This window comes from Pogonomyrmex barbatus, unplaced genomic scaffold, assembly GCF_055798465.1.
Source record: "Pogonomyrmex barbatus isolate J1 unplaced genomic scaffold, ASM5579846v1 scaffold1, whole genome shotgun sequence".
NCBI lineage: Eukaryota > Metazoa > Arthropoda > Insecta > Hymenoptera > Formicidae > Pogonomyrmex > Pogonomyrmex barbatus.
Window position 1 is genome coordinate 24,592,095 of NW_028297098.1, and position 20,243 is coordinate 24,612,337.

Sequence of the window (20,243 nt, forward strand, 5' to 3'; positions counted from 1 at the left end):
TACGTCGCGGGAGGGAAAAAAGAAATTACGCGTCTCGAGCGGAGATTATCGTCCCCGCCGGCAGATTCACGTTTATAGAACAGCTTAGAATTTCATAATAATAATGGGAGGTTCGCATTCCCGACTCGTCATTATCGCGGCTTCCACGTCGCGAAGTTTTTCGTCGCGTATCGCGACGATGCCTGTCCTCGACAATTTACGAGAAAAACATGTAATTATTCGCGTCGATTCTTCAAAGTCATGCTGCACAGAGTCACGTGTTCCAGATATGTATATGCATCGCATATGTATACATATATATATATATATGTCGCGACATATATATATATATATGTCGCGTCCGACAGGGAGAACTTTGAGCGCGATTAGGTTAGCAATTAATGGCGGTCGCGGGATCGCGCTATTATGATTATGACGGAACTGCCTCTCGCGCTTCTCCCGTCCTTTCGTTTCCTCGGCTTACATAACGCGAAACACATTCTATCCATTCCAAAGGATATGTCGAAGTTTCTCACGTATGTAGTAAACGTAACAGGACTTATTGACTTTGTACTCATCAATTTTGTTCAATTAGGTTTGTCTCGTGAAACTTTTCTTTCCGCTATCCAATGCTCTTTATATCTATATTTCAAGTATATAAAGTATATAACACAACTGTAGAAACCAGATACAATACATTGCGCCTATTTTGTTATACAGATTTTGTCTGACTGTATCAATTATCAATTTTATTTAAGTTTTTGTGAGTTTTACATTTTCTTCTCTACATGCGATGACATATCTATTTTATTCCAAGTTCAGGAAGTATAATACAACTGTTAGAAACACAATATATTACGCCTATTTTGTTATGTAAATTTCGTCGATTGTATCAAATGTTAATTTTGTTCGTTTGTTCTTGTAGAATTTTTTATACTTTAAATTGTTAAATAAAATGTAAAAATATAAAAATTAATAGAAGTCAGTATTATTATTGTGCAATGTATTATTTTCTTGTGAATTTAATACATCTTTTTTGCAAACTACGCGCTGATTATTTGTTGATTTTAACATATAATCCTAAGCTGAAATCATATCACAATTATTAAACTGATAATCAACCTAATATTATTGATGCTATAAACACTTTAAGAATCTGTTAATTTTGTAATTTGTTGCAAAAAATATCTCCCCGGAAAGAATCTTAACAGATCCTTTCCATTATCCAATGATTCACTTATCTTATTTTAAGTGTAGAAAATATAATACAAGAAACCAGATTCGATACGTTGCATATTTTTTTTTTTTATGCAAATCTCATCGAATATATTCAATGAGTTGTTTTATTTATGGCAATCATCTACATTAAAACGCATTTTACATAGCAAATGACACTGGCTTTTTTGTACATATATTTTATATATATAATCTACTTGTACTCAAATAAATTGTACTTCTAATGGACGGCACTGTTATCGAGAATACTGACCTTCACTTTCAAGTCAACCGGAATATCTTATTTGCTAGTAGCCACATTCAGCAGAACTATTGAAAATTTTCTGTACTAAGAGTGAATTATTCCTTTAGATCTAAAAACATAATCCAATTTCAGCACAAAAAACTCCCAACAATTCCAAAATAAACGTAAACTGCTGAACGTAACTATTTATAAATTTGTAAGGCGCCACATTACCTCCTAATGCATATCATAATCGGACGAATAATAATAAGGCACCTCCAATTTGCACGGATGTAGACATCTAGACTATTTTCCTATTGAATTTCTAATTTTCGTGAATTAAGCTGTGCTTCCTCTCGTACATTAATGAGCGTATTTAAATATGTAAAAATTATTTTTACATGTTTAAATCATTATGATTCTTTACATATTTAAGTCTTCATAATCGTCTTTTCCTCCTGATAATCAAGGTACGGATGAATATCAGTGATAGACGACACGGCTTCAGAATTAATCCTCTCCGAGCACATTGGACAAGTCTCCTCGGATTCAATAATTCTAATGTAACAAGTTGTGATCAATCACAATATATAATCTTAAATAATAATTGTATTCTCTTTGTGTAATGCCTACCTTAGAAATTCACTTCTTATGGCCGGAAAGTCACACCGGGGGCATACCGTAAAATCATCCTCCACAATATGCCGTCCCTGTGAATATATAAAAATAAGAGAACTTTGCCCTCTTTCCTTATTGATAATTATTAAAAAAAGTTTTACCGTTGCAATGCAAAAAGGTATGGTGTTTTTGCACTTATCACAGGTTACTTCAGTCTCGGGAACTCTGCTCTTGCAGTACGGACAAGGTGTCAGAGGCTCGTCTTCATTTTCGATATCTTTCGTTCTCGGTGGTTTCCTAACGATCGCCTCGATCTTTTTGCTATACTTTGCATCGACTTGGCCTCGATATTCCGGACGCATTAACATAGCGGCGAAATTAAAAGCTGCGTTTTTCAAGCCTGCTCTATGACATTCGATTACGGTCGAGGTCAATATCGGAACGATATCTGGAATATAAAAAGATATTCATCAAAAGTAGTAAACCAAGTATCTTTCGTCTATGTTAATCGCCTGGAACGATTCCTATTGTACTAACGTGAAGGAAATTTCGAGATATTGTTGGCTACCCTTATAAGCATTCTGGCACCTCGCAAATGATCGCTTCTTTTTACGTGTAATCTCACCAGAATATAAGAATGCAAAAGTCTTAAATTGGTCTGCATTTCCAAGGGAATGGTAATCTTGTTTCTTTTCAATTCTTGATACATACCGAATAAAACATCGTGAGCGTTTCTATAATTTCCTGAAATAAGGAATCCATTGTTGCAGCATAATGCATTTTTTAAATATATATATATATATATATATATGTATACATACCATTAATTTGTTCCTCATTAGCAATTATAATCGCTGTTTTAGCCGCTTCTTTATATTGTTTCCTAGCCATATATAATCGGAACAGATATTTCGGATCCTAATAGGAGAGATATAAAACAGATTAGAATCTTTTTTTTATAAATTATGCATATATATATATATATATATATATATGTTTTATAAGTTGCATTTAATTTATTCGCAGCGCTATCTGCATTATATAAAAATATTTAAATGTTTAATATTAACAATTATATTGTAAATATAATAACCTTCGGTAATCCGTCCCCACCTAATAAGAAATCTATCAATTGATTAGCTAATTTATCATCTTTAGAAGATGCGACAGCATCTATGGCATAGGTAATCGCTCTATCATCATCTGGTACTAATTGCGCAGCTTTTAATAAATGTCGTAGAGCCTAAAAAGAGAAATCTGTTAAAATGATATTATTTACATAATTAAATTTGATCGCGCAAACTTGCCTTTTGATATTCTTTTGCGTGGAAATAATATTTTCCAGCTAAAAGATTGTTTTTTTGAGATTCGAAATGCATCGCGAGGCTTCTGAAATCTTCTTTCCGGACGTTAGTATCATCAATTGTGTTTACCAAGATTTCTCCATACAATTCCATTTTGCCATGTTGATTAGCTAATTGAAAAGCTTCGTCATGGCAATTCGATAGAATTAAGAATTTGATAGCTGAATTATAATCGTTCATTTTTTGGAAATACTTGGCAACCATCTTTGCGCCTTCTATACTTTTAGTTTGTTGAACAACTTCGACACTACGAGCTGTGAAATAGAGTAACAGTGAAATATAATATTTCAACACAAATGTTGCATGTTGAGATAACAAAATGTAATACAAAATCTATTTACCGGGATTGTTTAAATGTTCCAGATTAATTCGAATTATATTATCATAGTCCTTGGCGGTTTCGTATGCTTTCGCAGCTTCTTCGTATTTACCTTCGGACTCTTTGGCTTTAGCATATTGTATATTAATCTTCGCCGATGATATTTGTGGTAGAAGCTGTCCTACTTTGTGCCAATTTTTCAATTTTATGTACGCAGAAGCAGCCTTGTCGAAATATTCAGCTTTCTCATATAACTGCGCAGCTTCGCTAAATTGCTAATACGCAAATATTTATACGATACTAAAATACAATGGCTTTTGAGATTTAACAAAGATAAACCTATACCTTCATAGATTCTAAAATCTCCGCGCATTCTTTTCGTAATAATCTCGAGCTTTCATTATCCATAGCTATTCCGACGCCTTTTCTACTATCACCGCATCTTATAGACATTCTTGCAATTCCTGCTAAACATTGAGTTCGATGATGAGGATTTTGTGCAGCTAAAGCAGACGTGTTATAGTCAACTAAACCGCGTTCATAATTTGTCAAAGCTTTTGGATAGTTTCCCCTGCATGAAGAGATTTATTTATTCAATAATTAGTTGTACAGTATATAACAAAAAGATTATAATATATATTTTTATGAAATACGTTATTGATGATGAAACTGAATAATCATTAAGCGTTATCATCGTATATCAAATCTAATTTATTTTTGATAAAGTATACTCTTTTTTAATCATATTTATTAATAAAATTATCTTACGTAAATTCTAATTGTTGAGCATACTCTCTGGCGATAAAAGGAATTTCATCAGGTTTTAATTTCTGCGCTAGACTTAAAGCTTGTTCCCATTGCATCAAATCTCTTCTCAGATATAAGGCCTGCACAGGCTCGGAAGATTGCAGAAAATACTTTTCAGCTTCGTTATAATCTCCCAGTAATAAACATGCATGACCACATAACAGAGCTAATTCGTCTATATTTTCAATATTTTGTAATGTCCACACCATTGCAGCATCTTCCATTTGCCGGTATACGCGAATAGCTACATACAATCAATTAAATATAATAGATATACATTTTAATATAATAGAAAATTAATGAAATCTTATGCTTACCAAATTCGATATTTAAATTTGCGATAGCGCTTTGTCCCAGTTTTAGCCACGCATCTTTCTCATTCAATTTTTCGCAACTATTCCACGCTTGTTGAAAACTAAAGAGTACAAAATTGTTTAAAATATTTTATATTTTTTTACTTGCAAATTGAATTTTATAAATCTCACCGTCTACACAAAATCTGATTATTTAAAATTTCATTAATTTTCTTCGCTTCCACAATATTTCCTATATCCTCGTGAGACGTTAATGTTAATTGTATCAGTTTACTACCCATCGTACTCAACGTTACTTCGCCAGAATACATTAATAAAGGCAGTGAGTCCGATGGCAACTTAGTCGTATTTATTTTTATCACTTTGGTACCTATTCAATGTAATACGTCAGATTTCATAGGTGATAAAGTGTAACGCTCATTCATATTTACTTGCCTTCAATAAAGTATTTTACAAAAATGTATGTTACAATAACACTTTTGTTGTAAACCGCAAATATAGCACGTTCAAATATGTTCTGATCCCAGAGAATACCATCAATGTTATCAGGACTATCGGGCACGGCAATAGTCGCTTCGTTTATAGGGTCAAACACATAAATGTCCGATTTATTGTCAATGAAGCATAATTGTACTCCATTCGCATCCAAATATAACTCCTTTATTCCATTGTTATGTACAAATTCAGTACATTGACAAAACGTTTCCAAGCAAAAATATATAATATGACCCATCTAAAAATGTAAAAGAGACGTTAATACTTATATATATATTTAATACCGTAGAAAATTATCTCAGGACAATGCTGACTTACGTCATTACCATAAACCAGGAAATCTGAGCAAAGAGCGTGACAAGTTATTCTACCGTGGGAAGAATTGGAATCTGGGAACATCTTTGTGTCCTTCCCATCATTTGTTAGAGTTTGATCGGATTTAATCTATGTATAAAGGAATTAACAAATCCGTGTTATGAAATTTTTATTATTATTTTCAAGCATATAATTACCGAATGCAACTGCAATTTCCCGTCGAATAGTGCCGAAACGTACGTCTCGTTCAAGCGCATACTATCTATCGTAGCCAAATAATCCCTCTCGAAGTGTATTTTATCGTAATGACTTATAGACAAATCCCAGAAGAGCGCTCTATTGTTTAATCCTACCGCTAAATGTATCGGACCCACCGCTAATATCGCCGGTTCTATTATAGTGTTGATTATTTGCGGATTTGGTTTGTCCTAAAAACATGAATTCTTGTGAAAATGACAGCTTCGTCACCTTGCGTCATCAAACGTACCTTATCCAATGTATAAAGATGTACGGCCACTTCCATCAGACTCGTTAGTAATGCTATTCTATTGCCGCAGACGCTCGTCAATTTCGGTATTTCTATTAAATAAATTAAAACATTGCCAACGTATGTGACGACTGCCAGCATCGTTCCATCCGTTGACCATTCGATACTGCTAATCCCGTTTTCGTTGGTTATTGTGATTAGCGTCTCGGTTTCTTCGAGATTCTGTAGACTATGTATTTTCAACGTACTGTCGCCGCAAGTAGCGACTTTTCCGACTATTTGATTCAATGCAATGTCCGTCAAAGTATCTCTGTGATTCTTGACTTGAAATAGTTCCTGACCAACTTCTTTTATATGCGTCGATATCGCTATAAAGAAACCAGCCTCAAATCCTACCAATATGTAACCGTCACCGTACCTATCAAGTAAAAATGTATGTGCATCATTTAAAATATATCATTCATCATTATATTACAATTATTTTGCATTACACTGTAAATAGTTACCACTTATACGTTACAATTAAACCATAACGTTTCTGAAAGGCCAATTCGATAGGATTTTCTGGATCCAGAATGTTATACAGAAACAGTGTCTGTTTGCCGACGATAAGTGATACCTGAATGTTTTATATAAAAGCAACGAGTTTATATAAATATTTTATGGTGATGATATTTTTATGGTATTTTATATAAGTTAAATTAGTTTACTTTTTTATTTAATTTAAGTTAAAAATGAATTACAAAACAAATTAAAAAATTTTTAATGTGTTTTCAAAAGTAATTTAAATTAAAAGTCATTTAATTAAGCTCAAAGTTATTAACTTTTTAACTTTATTATTTGTAATTATGATTATTACAATATTATTACTGTACTGTTAAAGATCCAAGATTACTAGGCAATCTTGGATCTTTAACAGTACAGTTGATGAGATCATACCGTATTTTCACCGCCTATTCTATGATCCATTTTCATCTCGCTAAATTCTATATGAGACGGATCACCTTGAAGAGTTATCTCTCGGCGGGTATCTCCTTCACTTGTGCTGATAGTCAGAACTTTGTCTTCACTTGCCAAAGCAAGAAGACCATCTGCCGACCATGCGCCACATAAAATGCGTTTTTTATGCTTCCCCAAAATAGGTATCCGCCTATATCCAACAATTAAATAAAAAATTCATCTTAAAATATTTTACATATTTCAATTCATTTATGTCAATGTAATTGAATATCGTACTTGGCATTTATATGATCATAAAGGACCAGATTCCCCTTCTGCGTTCCTATCGCCAGCAGGCAAGTTTTCTTCGCCCACATCATACAGGTAAGCCCATCTCTTACACCTGCATCTATTTGGGACTTCTTCCCGGTCGTGGCATCCCATAGAATTATCGTGGATGAATTTTGTGATATTATTGCCAACAAATCTCCGTCCGAGTCCCAGCCGAAACCAGTACATGGTCCAGAAATTTGTATTTGCTCTTGAATATCTCCTTGTCTATCGAAAATGGCAACGGTGGTATCCCGGTCGGATCCCGCTGTGGCCAGATGCGTGCTATTACCGGGACGCCAAGAAATATCAACGTTACCTATGCCATGAGGTTGGTCTAGTCGATAAAGAACCTGTTGTTAAATGCATAACATTAAACAAATTTTTCTAGGTACAAATGTAGAGAAAAGTAAAATCTGCAAAATAGTATTAAACGAAACGCAGATACAGAGAGATATAGATTTAGTGATCAAATCTAAATCTATCCTTTACTTTTTATATTGTTAACTTTGACATTTTTATTAAACAATTTCACATAAATTACAAGTGTATGTCGATGCTACATAACCTACCTTCTCCGACGACATTGTAACGCAGAGAATTTGTCTCTGACGGAGGAATTAATCAATCCGCGCATTTAAATGATATGTCTATATGTCATTACGATGTGCATAGTTTAAATATTGATTTATTAGACAGTGCCGCTTCCGCGCACCGACATATCTCGTACGTCGGCCATATTGTTTACCTTTGTGTTGCTTCGCGTTACTCCACATCCTACGATCAATTTGCATATTCGCCCGCCGCATGCCGATGAAAGAAACTAGCCGGCATAACTCGATAAACAGAAATAATGTAATTATTAATGATTGACAAGATTTTTTTCTTATTTGGTTTTGATAATTTTTTTTAAGGAAAATACATGGAATAATGTAAGGATATATTGGCTTTTATGATAAGCATCTTTAATCTTAATAGTATTGATTTTTTTTGATTATGACATATCATTTAGTCACATAGAAGGGAAATTAAATCAAGATATTGAACATGAAAAAAACCGTGCGACTTTGTTAAAAAAATGTATATTTTATAATTTTTTATTTGAATATTAGCTCATTTTGTAAAGAACTGCCATAGTCTGATCCGTCCATCAACATTCAACCGTCAGAATTCAACATTATGGCTCATGAAAACATAAATATCAAATGACATTATCAAAACATGTTTCTTAATACTAATTCTATATATAAAACTCCTATATTATAACTTATATATACAAAAAAATCAATTATTTAAACGGTATATTCTATCATCGATTTTAAGTAAAAAGGAAATATTGATAACACCGCCAATCGATTAAAAAATAGAGAATTTGAATTATTACATCTGAATCCACATGCAGAGCACTTCGATAAATCATCGGATTCAAGGTGTAGCTTTTGGTTTCAATTCGTCGTAACACGGTCTTAGAAAGATTTGATTTTTCTTCGCTGGGTTATAATACTCATGTCCCTGCAACATTTGTGAATCAATAATCAGGTTATATATGAACAATTGAAGTGATATTTTGAATGATATGATGGAATACCTTGGACCAATCGTAAGAAACAGCATACGCAAATATCTGTCCATTATGATTGAAACAACAACGTGTGATAGGTTGTTCCATCGTTTCGGAAGACTTCAACTTAGTACGCGCGTCTTTATCCCAAAAACCGAAAGTACCATCGCCACCTACAGTCGCTACAGTGCCGTGTACTGGATGGAATGCTATGTCGTTTACCTATTTATTAAATCGCTCAATTATCGCGTTGTCCAGGAAGATAAAGAACATAATACAATAATTTTAATGGAAAATCTATTAACCGCATAGATGTCTTGGTATCCATTAGGCGTGCCGTTAGTCCTGTGACATTTGAACGTGAAATTTTCCTTTGTACTAAGATTTAGATGATGAATCGCAACGCGTCCTTCTGTGCTGCCTATTGCGAAACCAGTCGGTACTTTCTTCTTGTCTCTGAAAATCGCTACGCAACGATATTGATACTTCAAACTCAATTCGACAGGCTTATATTCACGTGGACTGCCTTCTAGTTGATAGACTATTAAACCACGACCAGCTGTTCCCACAACTGCCATGGGATAATCCTGTAATATCATTGATATTAATAATACTGCATGACAATTTATCATATTTTATTCATATGAACATATTTATACTTACAACATCCGAGCAGTAACATCTTTCAGGCAGATTGATAGTCATTGCAGGCTTAGGACTGCGTAGATCCCAAAACTAAAATTTCAATGGATACATTACAAAAATACATTTCAATGACAATTGCAAATATCAAAGGAAATCGACAAATAAAAGAATTTGATAAATATATTAACCCTCAGCGTTTTATCCCACGAACCAGTCATCAGACAAGAATATGTAGTTGCCTTTATCCAGTGACATGTTCTAATAGGTGCATCATGAGCTGCCACTTGAACGCTTTGATTTGTAGCCAAATCCCAACACTTTGCCGTTTTATCACACCCTGCCATAAATACTTTGGTTCCATCCTAATAATTATATTATGCAGCTATTATTATAATCTTTATAAATTATAATTTTTATAGATATATAATCTTTAAGAAGAATCTTTACTTTTACAAAATAATGAAAAGTTATTGAAATTTAAAAAGAATATATTTCTTATATTGTTTGGAACATTGAATAGAAAGGTTAAGATTATAAAAAATTTAAATATAAACAAGATAACATGATTTAACTTTTCTTAAAAAAAAAAATACTTGTAATTAACATTACAGTAGTTGACAAAAAATTTCAATCATGAGTCTGATCTTTTAAAATCAATTGTAAGAAAAAAGAACTGATAATTTATTAGAATTTTATAGAATTTTGAATTATTACAGATATCAAGTAATTTAACATATTTAAAATATAAAAATAATTAGGCAAAACTATAAATTCTAGGTAATATCAATTTGTGTCATTTTTATTCTCTCGTCAGTTATATTTTACTGAATGACTTTTTAGTTATATTAACTAATATATATTCTTAACTACATTAGCTATTACTCGATATTAGTTATTACATACAATTGTTTAATAAAGAAACTTACATCGCTCCAGCATACATCTAAAACTGGTGCTGCCATACTCTGCATGGATTTCGGTACTGTTTTACCAGATTGCTCGACTTCCCAACATCGTACGTTGCAGTCCCAGGAGCCGGCAACGAGGAAATTCTGCGGTATGGACGCGGGACTGAACGCCAAGCTAGAAACCGAGTCATCCGGCGGCGAGACAACCTCAAAGTCCTGCATTGGATTCGATGTGTTCGACGTGGCCGTCCTCAATGAATTACTTTGATTGAACATCCTCGTTCAACTCGATCGACGTTTATCTCTCAAAATAGTCGCGACCTAAAATACGGAAAAACATCGAATTGCCGTTAATAAAATAAATTATTCGGCGTTTTTTCGTCATGTGTATTTGCAAATTGTGTATGCGGCTTTTTACCTTGTAGCTTACGCGGATAATAAAAAAAACTCTCACATCATCCACATCTGGAAAAATCAAGAACAGAAAATATTTGAATATATTAGAACAAACAATCTAACTAGAATTCGTGACACATACACGGTAACTTATGCACCTTTCCTTCAGATTATTTCAGATCAAAACAAAGTAACTTCTCGATTTTCGATAAATTACTCTAGTGCTCTAGACATATGGTTGATGATGCGTCATGGAATATTCTAACTAAGATAGGAAACAATTATCAAGATTGGGGCCTATTTGGGACTACATTAAAATCAAATTCATAGGCCGATATTTATAATTGGCTGGGTTAAAGCGCATATGCGCGCATTTTGTTATAGTATACGTGACATGAATTATAGATAAATGCGCGCATATGCGCTTTTCCACGGAATCCAGCCATTAATTTTTATTTTAAGACCGCCTTAAAGACCATTGCACGTGAAAAAATTTTAGTAGAATCGTAAAGTCGTAAGCGAATTGACCAACTACAATCGATTATTTTTAGACTGTAAGGAGAATAATTGATTCTGATTGGTCAATTTGTTTATGATCTTACGATTACGATTAAAATTTTTTCACGTGCAACGGCCTTAAGGGTCAGCAGGAGTGACGGGCTAATTCCGACTTGATCCAAAATGATTATCTACTCCTTATTTACAGTGCAGATATGTATCTATATTCAATTATATTTTGTCTTATAGAAACGATGTTTCGTCATGAAATTTTGCTAAGATAATTTCTTTTACAATTACGAAGATATTTACGAAGATATTTACAGCCAATTTTGCAATTTAATTCTTAAATAATTAAAATAAATGTAACTATCTACTCCTTATTTACAGTGCAGATATATATTTGATTATATTACCCATATATCATCTCGTAAAAGCAATATTTTGCCATGAGCCTTTTTCTACGTATTTTTTATCCTGACTCTTGCTACAGAGCGGGATTTTGCAATTTGGCTCTTAAAAATAAATTTACAATAGATAAAAATATTTGCACCTTATTGTCCTATAGTGCAAATCTATTTACGTATAAAATAAATTATTTATTTTTACACATTTTCTTATAAAAATCGTTCTGTAGCTTTCATCAAGCAAATATTCTGATTATAAATATCATAATTATATAGCTTTTCTCGCAGTATTTTGGCCATAATATGGATAAAAAGGAATTCATCTCCGATAGAGGTCTTCATAGTCTCTCCTGCCGACTCCCTAAGTAATGTCTTAAGATGCTAATCGGCTCTGTGATTGATAACCTTTCAAGACAATTTTAAATATAAGATTTGACTATGAATATCGGCCATAGACAATTCTTATTTTAAAGAGATTTTTTTGCATTTGAATAATTCAGCCATTTAATACGATTGGTCAATTCTTTTTCCGTCCGAGATCTCGGACCAATTTCTAGCATCATGGACATAAGGTTTTAAGATTGCTTAAGTAATGTCTTAAGATGCTAATATGATTTTAAATACTGAATATCTACTTAAATTTCTTACAATTTATTTCTCTTGTTTTCCAATGAGGAGAAAAAAAGCAAGAAAGATGAAATACAAGTTCAGTTGAAAAGAACAGATCTATAGTAGCCTCGATGTGCAATGCGACATTACTGCAGATAAATTTTTAGATCTATTCTTTTTAACTAAACTTCTTGCATTTTTCTGTTTTTTCCTAATATGAAGATAGCAAAGCTTTTATTTTTTTATCAGAATATAACAATGCAAAATAATGATAAATGATAATTTAATGATAATTTAATAAAATTAAAACTAATGATAATTTAATAAAATTAAAACTAATGATAATTTAATAAAATTAAAACTTTTATAAATATATTTCACGTTACTTCGTATATTTATTAATTTATAAAAATAACAGCTGAGAGAATTTTAGAGTATATTATAAAAAAATTAAATTATATTAGATATTAGCTTTAAATTATTAATATCCTTGAGCAGTTCCAGATCCATAAATGCGATCCCACTCGATATAAATATTCAAATCTGATTGAGATACGCTTGGTCGTACATTAATCAGTGCTTGCTCGAAATCACGGTTCGTTATATGTCTCACTTCTTCTGTACTTATATCTTCTAATTGGCTGAAAGGAATACTCCGAATTGGCTCCATGCTTGCTTCCTTGCAGAGATTCGTCATGTCGGCGCCGGAATATCCCGTTGACCTTTCTGCAATTCTTGCAACATCTTCCTCATTAAGATCGTGACGCACTGACTTTAATAAATTATTTATTATTTGCTTGCGTGCCTCGAATTCTGGCAAAGGGACATATAATCTTTTAACGAGACGTCTTCTTGCGGCATCGTCTAGTTCCTGAGGTCGATTGGTTGCTCCGACAATCAAAATACGATCGTCCTCAGATGTTGTCGCGCCGTCTAGTTGCACTAAGAACTCTGTCTTCAGCCTCCTAGAAGATTCGTGTTCCGTTTCCGAACGCTTTGTCAGCAATGAGTCAATCTCATCGATGAAGACAACAGACGGCTGATGAACCCTGGCTACCGCAAATAGCGCGCGAACCATCTTCTCGCCGTCGCCGATCCACTTGGAGGTCAAAGAACTCGCCGAAATCGAGAAAAACGTGGACTTGCTTTGCGAAGCTATACATTTGCCAATGAGGGTCTTTCCTGTTCCAGGTGGACCGAAAAGTAAAATCCCCTTGGGTGGACGTCGCAGACCCGTGAAAATGTCAGGTCTCAACATAGGAAATACCACTACTTCCTTGATGATTTTTTTAACGCATTCAAGTCCCGCAATGTCATCCCATGTTATTGTCTTGCCCGAATCCATAATCTCATTTTTAATCAACTCAATCATATTTGAATCAATGTTTTTTAATCTTTCATCCTCCTCCTCCATGTTCATTTTACTTTGCGATGTATTATAACTTTGTACAGATTCCTCGCGTTTAAATGGACAAACAAATTGAGCATTGGCTGCTGCTCGGCCACCCAAACTTTTTTTTAATGGCATTTTGTTTTTCTTCATTTCTTGAAGGTATAATTCATCCCTAGCACTTCTGAAGGAGTCAAGAGCAACTTTTGGTACTTTATCGTCTTCACTATTGGACTGTGAAGGAACAGTTGGTTGTAATTTTGGTGCGTATGGATTTACTGGTCTATATGAGTTTTTAATTGAACCATTTATATTGTTATTGCTTAATTTAGAAGGCATTTTTTGAGCAAATTTATCCAAATTTTGATCAGATTGTACTTTGGATAATGTGGTATAATTTATATCTTTTCTAAGATTATCATTTCTGGAAGGATTCATAAAATATGTAGATATCTTCTGTTCACTGTTAGATTTTGATAAAAGTTCTTGACTTGATTTTTTATTAGAAACTGCTTGTAATTGTGAAGAAACTTTTCTATTCCTCTTTGATATATCCTTGTCTTTTGAGCTATTTATTATTTTTTCTATGTCCCTATCATTATAAGATATTCCTTTGCAAGGTAAAGTATTGAGTTTTTGACAAGTCAAAGGTTTTACAAAACTTAACGTAACAGTCTTGTCGTCTAATTTTGATTTCCATTTCAGTGGATCATTTTTTATATTTGATTGTTGAGATTTAATCTGCTTCCAATAATTGTTTACTCCATTCTCGTCTCTCATTAGAGTATGATAGTCTTCGAGACCTTTCCAAAGCAGTAATGCTGTTGTATCCTCTGAATAACTGTGGAACATCTCATAAGTAAATGAAAATGTTGAATAAATTTAATAACAGAAAACAAGTTTTACTTACAGTAATTTTGTTGTCATATATTTCAGAGCGAGGGATCTGCGTTCGATATCTGCGATGTCGAAACAGTTCTTGTCTTCTTTTGAAAACTTCAAAATATGATATGCAGCCAGAACATTATCTCTCTCCTCTTTTGAGCTTTGTGGAATATGCTGTGTATTTGCACTAGCAAAATCTACATTTCTATCCATGTTTATACCTCTAATATTCAAACGTTGACTTAAGATATAATAATATAGAATAACTTTTGAGCATTACTATGATACAAACATTATCAAACGTTGAGTTGCGAATTTCATTTGGCGCTAAGATCGAATATCCTTCTATATATACGTCATTCTGTGTAAACAGCAGTGACAACTCCTTATGCTGCTGCAGCATGAATTATTATGACTGTCGCACATTGAACGCGACGGGCGATGAGCAATATCCAATGAGAGCTCTGCTTTCTCGGACGTGACGTATCCAAAAAAGAGGGTCGATTAGGGCTGAGTTCGGGGGAGCGCGCTATTAGAACTATCCTTAATTTACAATGAGCAATAAAGATGAAATGATGTGATAGTGCTATAGCGCATTCCCTGAACGCAGCCTATCTTAAAAACGAAATGAAACGAGTTTTTAAATGAAAAATACAAATGGAAATTACAACGAAATGGAAATTGCAACAGTGAGAAAATTTATTAAAATATCTGCAACTTTACATATGTCGAAAGCTAGTAAATTATATAATTTTCGTTTTATTTAAAGATATACATTTCGAGCTCCAGAAAAACATCTATTATGGAAGAAAAAAATTATCCAGGAAAAGAAAGATTTTACTCTTATACAGGAATACGACTGCTCGAATAAGAATAAATAAATAAACAGGTGTGTTATAATTATCTCTTCTTGCTTTAATCGATTTGCGCTAATATATGTATTATATTTACAAATATACAAATATTTACAAATATTTACTTTTTCAAACGAGACCTCATCGAAATTCATTAATCGTCATTTACGCGTTTAATCTCGTAACAATAATAGATATATGTATGTATACCGCCATTCAACTTTCTCTTCATAACAACATCTATAATTCATACAGCGTGAACAACACAGTTTGCAAAATAGTACTTGCGGTGCGCGCCAGTTTCGAAACATTTAATTATTAACTGTATAAACTTTATAACGTCTGTTTGTGTCGCACTTGTTCCCCTGATAAAGCTCATATTAACTACGGAGATAAACCTAGTTTGCACCTCTTTGATGGATTCTACTTACATATGACAGCAAAATGTCAAAGGCGTAGCGATTGGGAAATATCGCAAACGAAAACGAGAATTTTTTCAATATGCTATCGAATGATGATAAAAGAAAAAAAGCAAAATAAAAGTTAAAAATAAAATAATACAAAAAAACTATACGAGATAAAATAAGATAAAATTTTATAAGTACAAATAAATTATATTACTTTACAGCAAAAAATTATTTTGAACAGACAAGATATTTTTTTTAGATTTTTAGATGCTGAAAACAGTATCGCAATTTTTCCAGCATTCAAGTTTCCAAAATAATTAAGATTTAATATGAAAAAAAATGACTTTTTTGCGATACTTGATAATTTTTTATAAAGAATAAAGAAGATTGCGGGAAATATTACTTCAATTAGGGCCTATACATATGTATATTTGACGCTAATAAGTATCTTAAAATTTTATAAATAAAATAAAAGAGAAATTTATTCTTGTACACGGAAAGAAAGAAATAAATATTATTCATTTCTTTCTTTCCGTGTACAAGAATAAATTTCTCTTCCGTAAATCTTTGTTTATTCTTTTTTTACAATACTCGAGCTGTCTTAAAATTTACTATACGATCGCAACTGTCCGCCGTTATAGATCGTGACGATGACGTGAACGATCGTGCAGAAATGAGTAGGATGAGTAGGATGAGCATATAGTCATATTGTTCCATTGGAATTACACTCCATTACCACCGTGACCGCATTTGCGATATTATTGGGTCATCAGTACATATAAAATGTTTCAAACTCCACGTTTAGCCTGACATAAATTACTGTCAATTAAGTTTTGTTGAAAAAACGGTTTTTAAAATTGCAAGCATCTGTATTTTGATTATGCAAGACAAAATCCTTTTCGAGTTGTAATTGAGAAATGCACCCATGAAATTAATATCCGAAGCTCTGAAACATTCGAAAATGTAACACACGTAGCTTGAAAATGTCAACGATGTAATTATAGCGAATAAAATAAGCAGCATGCAAAAAATTAAACATGCTTGTTGTGTTGCATGAAAAGATAATATGATCTATTTTTTGACCGAAAAGTTCTGCAAAAACACTGTCTTGTCTATAAAAAATATTGTTCAGTAGACAATTTAATAAAATAATACATATTATTTTTAATGAAAATAAAAAAATTTCCAGAAAAAAATTTATATGTATATATGTGTATAACATTGATAAATGTATGTAATTAAATGAGCAAAGTATACAAATATATGATATATCTTGTTACAACTAGAACAAAGCACGCGCTTCGCGTGCGCTTTATTCTATTTATTGTTTAACATTATATATTTTATTATATAAAATAATTATTTATATTATATAAAATAATAAGTAGTTATTATATATATTTTAATCTTTTTCATGTAATTGCGTTACTAAAATAGTTTGTAAATAAAATATAAAAACGCTATATTTGTTTTATGTATTATTAATTGTACTTTTATTATATATTATTTTATTATCGTATGAAATAATTTTTTATATCCGTTGAGTTCGACGTCACAGATTAAACTTTGGTCACTTCGGCGGAGGGCCGTCCTCCACCGAGTGGTGCCATCTCATGGCGTTGACCATGGTTCCTCTGTGCGATTGGCTTTCTTTCGTAAATAAATCTAACCTCTCTCTTGTACGCGCCTTTCTTCTCTCTCGGCGTCCGTCCTTCCGCTGACGACGACACCATCGGCGCATGCGCGAGCGAGCGAACTGGAATGCACGCGGGCGCATGCGCGCACAGGTAATATGGCTATGTGTTCGTGCACGCGCGCAGATGTGAAGCGGCTCTCGAGGTCTGATGGAGCCTGGTTGTCGCTCGACTTGTCCTCGACTAGGCCGATGTGAACTTAACGCCGATTAAAAAAATTGTTTATACCATAGGTTTGTACCTCGTTTATACTTGTTTGTACGTACCATCTTTCATTTCGGTTGTACCCAGCGGGTTAAAAAGTTATAACGGGTGAAAAAAAACGCCCAACTTTAAGATATTTGAATACGGACAACGGTATTCGAAAGAGCATTGCTTATATCTGTTTGTACTTCAAAGAGATCGAAAGTACAATTTTTCAAAATACGTACAAGAGATACTTTTATACTTTTGCCATTTTTTGATATCTCAAAACGGCCAATGCTATTCGAAGGAGCATCGTTTGTACCCGTTTGTACATACCTCTTTTCAAATTGTTTGTGAACAACAAAGTTTTTCAAAATATATGCAAGATGTACTTTTGACAGTTTTTTTCAAGAAAATGCAGTATAAATAACATCTTATATAGATTATTAATTAACGTGAAAGTTTTCTCTCTCTCTCTCCTCCCCCCCCCCCTCTCTCTCTCTCTCTCTCTCTCTATATATATATATAAAAGTTCTATAATATATAGTTCTATATATATATATATATATATATATATATAAATTCTATAGTATGTAGTTCTATATATATATATATATATATATGTATATATATATATATATATATATATATATATATATATATATTATATACTATATATATAGAACTTTCACGTTAATTAATAATCTATATAAGATGTTATTTATATTGCATAATATATATATTTTTTTTTTAAACATCTCTATAAAAACATTTTTATGCATTTTTCTTAAAAAGACAGATAAATATATGCAATGCATATGACATTAATTTGTTACCCATTTATTTGTTACATATTTATATTTCGTGGAGTATACTCTTGATCTTACTTGTTAAAGTGTATACGTTGCGTTTAAAAATTCGTGCGCTTCCAGAGCGAGCGGTGATATTATTATCGAAGCACGTGAAGCGAATAAATAACCGGAGATTTACGTAACATCGAAACGAACGGAGAAAGAAAGAGGAGAAGTTTATAAGCTCTCGAGGAGAGTAAAAACTCAATGATTACGTGAAAACTCTTTATAGTTAAGTCAATATATTACAACTTAAATTTAAATCGTGATAGGAATTTATTGGAAAACCCGTGAGAATTTTCAGAGCGTGTTCACGTTACGGTAACGTCTTGGTAACTTGGTGATGAGACAGTTCAGACTTGACGTATCGAGCATCAATAACGTTCTCAGAAATAACTTTAGTAACAAGCTTTTGAAAGAAAGGATGACATTTTTCCTACATTGTAGATGTCACAAGTATACTTCTGAAATATTGAATTTGCGAAGCAAACAGGATAGAAATTTTTCAAAGATATTGAAGGCGACAATTTCCCTCACTCTTACTTAAGTTATAAATTATATGATAATATATAATCTTGATTTCTATTAAAAATATAAACTAATTCTTATATAACAAAGTCACAAAAATTAAAAGATAAATTAATTTTTTTTCAGAACTTTAAGGAGGGCAATAATAGCTGAATTAAATTTATGAACTATGGATATATATATATATTTTAATTTTGATAAAGATTTAAATTATGAGTTCATGATTAGAATAAAAAAAAAGTGATAGAGATAAGTAAGAAGGAATATTGATATCAAAGAATTATTGAACAATTATTTTTTTTAAATTGGTAAATAGAATTGAAATATGTAGAAGTTAGTAAGATTGGCTACAATTAAGTTAACGAGAAATTATGACGTGAATCATCCTACTATCTTGAAACAGAATTTTATTATCGATCCTATATAATTAACTCTTGATAGAGTTACTCGATGAACGGCTGCACAGTTTTAACGGCTGTGAGACATGCTACGAAAATGTATTTAGCGTCAGTAATTTCTGTGATTAATAGCAATCAAACATCAATAATAATAGCATTTTGGTTTGCTACAAGTTTAGAAATTCACTGGTCCGTTCCAAAATTGGCCTAACTTCCGCTAATTAGTTTTATTTCGGGGCATCTACCTACCAATTTGTAATGTCCGTCCATGTAGTGGATAAACTATGCTTATGGCTATTAAATGTGGACCAAGAGGATTTATGAGCTTCTACTTAGCATATATTTAGTACTATGTAATTTTATAAACAAATAAATGTAAAAAAAATTAACGATATTTGAAGGAAAAAAAATATAGAAAATATAGAAAAAGAAATTGTACAAAATGATTCTGTTTAATATTATATAGCATTAGACTAAAATTATGCATCACAAACAAAAGATAAATTTCTTCTCAATATTTTTCTGTTTAATTATGTTATTTGAAGATTAAAAAATATATCTAGTTTCAATCATTGGAAAATTTCCTATTCGCTTTAATTT

At 32.3% G+C, this 20,243-nt stretch overlaps 3 protein-coding genes and 2 long non-coding RNA genes across 7 annotated transcripts in view; 2 read left to right on the forward strand and 3 right to left on the reverse strand.

Annotated features, from left to right (window-relative positions):
• Positions 1-700: 700 nt before the first annotated feature.
• Positions 701-8,340, reverse strand: Oseg6 (intraflagellar transport protein Oseg6). Of its 2 annotated transcripts, XR_016141363.1 has the most exons (21): positions 7,999-8,340; positions 7,394-7,779; positions 7,097-7,307; positions 6,664-6,776; positions 6,158-6,575; positions 5,868-6,098; positions 5,674-5,799; positions 5,296-5,593; positions 5,032-5,230; positions 4,864-4,961; positions 4,508-4,790; positions 4,085-4,310; positions 3,762-4,014; positions 3,364-3,674; positions 3,150-3,299; positions 2,878-2,974; positions 2,594-2,800; positions 2,218-2,504; positions 2,072-2,148; positions 1,673-1,996; positions 701-1,568 (listed from the first exon to the last, which is right to left on the reverse strand). XR_016141363.1 is itself a non-coding variant. In XM_089085279.1 (20 exons), exons 1-20 carry the CDS (start codon positions 8,011-8,013, stop codon positions 1,870-1,872), a joined length of 4,113 nt encoding a protein of 1,370 aa, XP_088941405.1. In that variant the 5' UTR covers positions 8,014-8,340; the 3' UTR covers positions 701-1,869. The 2 variants fall into 2 exon arrangements, 1 of the variants encoding a protein (XP_088941405.1); XM_089085279.1 differs by having other exon boundaries at positions 701-1,996.
• A 152-nt stretch (positions 8,341-8,492) lies between these two features.
• On the reverse strand, positions 8,493-11,227 carry Rae1 (ribonucleic acid export 1). 2 transcript variants are annotated; one of them, XM_011650108.3, is made up of 8 exons: positions 11,079-11,227; positions 10,959-11,005; positions 10,559-10,861; positions 9,821-9,994; positions 9,651-9,722; positions 9,293-9,574; positions 9,015-9,209; positions 8,493-8,938 (listed from the first exon to the last, which is right to left on the reverse strand). In XM_011650108.3, exons 3-8 carry the CDS (start codon positions 10,814-10,816, stop codon positions 8,852-8,854), a joined length of 1,068 nt encoding a protein of 355 aa, XP_011648410.1. In that variant the 5' UTR covers positions 10,817-10,861; positions 10,959-11,005; positions 11,079-11,227; the 3' UTR covers positions 8,493-8,851. The 2 variants fall into 2 exon arrangements, with proteins under 2 accessions (XP_011648410.1, XP_011648411.1); XM_011650109.3 differs by having other exon boundaries at positions 11,095-11,205.
• A 1,419-nt stretch (positions 11,228-12,646) lies between these two features.
• LOC105421955 (fidgetin-like protein 1) lies at positions 12,647-15,091 on the reverse strand. The gene is made up of 2 exons (XM_011631134.3): positions 14,751-15,091; positions 12,647-14,681 (listed from the first exon to the last, which is right to left on the reverse strand). Exons 1-2 carry the CDS (start codon positions 14,936-14,938, stop codon positions 12,932-12,934), a joined length of 1,938 nt encoding a protein of 645 aa, XP_011629436.3. The 5' UTR covers positions 14,939-15,091; the 3' UTR covers positions 12,647-12,931.
• Positions 15,092-15,112: 21 nt separating this feature from the next.
• On the forward strand, positions 15,113-17,237 carry LOC148938293 (uncharacterized). Its single transcript, XR_016141364.1, has 3 exons — positions 15,113-15,414; positions 15,495-15,614; positions 16,628-17,237. It is a non-coding gene; the product is annotated as an uncharacterized LOC148938293 (long non-coding RNA).
• A 178-nt stretch (positions 17,238-17,415) lies between these two features.
• Positions 17,416-20,243, forward strand: part of LOC148938294 (uncharacterized) — a 46,639-nt gene continuing 43,811 nt past the window's right edge. The window contains exon 1 of the long non-coding RNA XR_016141365.1: positions 17,416-17,913. This is a non-coding gene — a long non-coding RNA (uncharacterized LOC148938294). The remainder of the gene's footprint in view (positions 17,914-20,243) is intronic.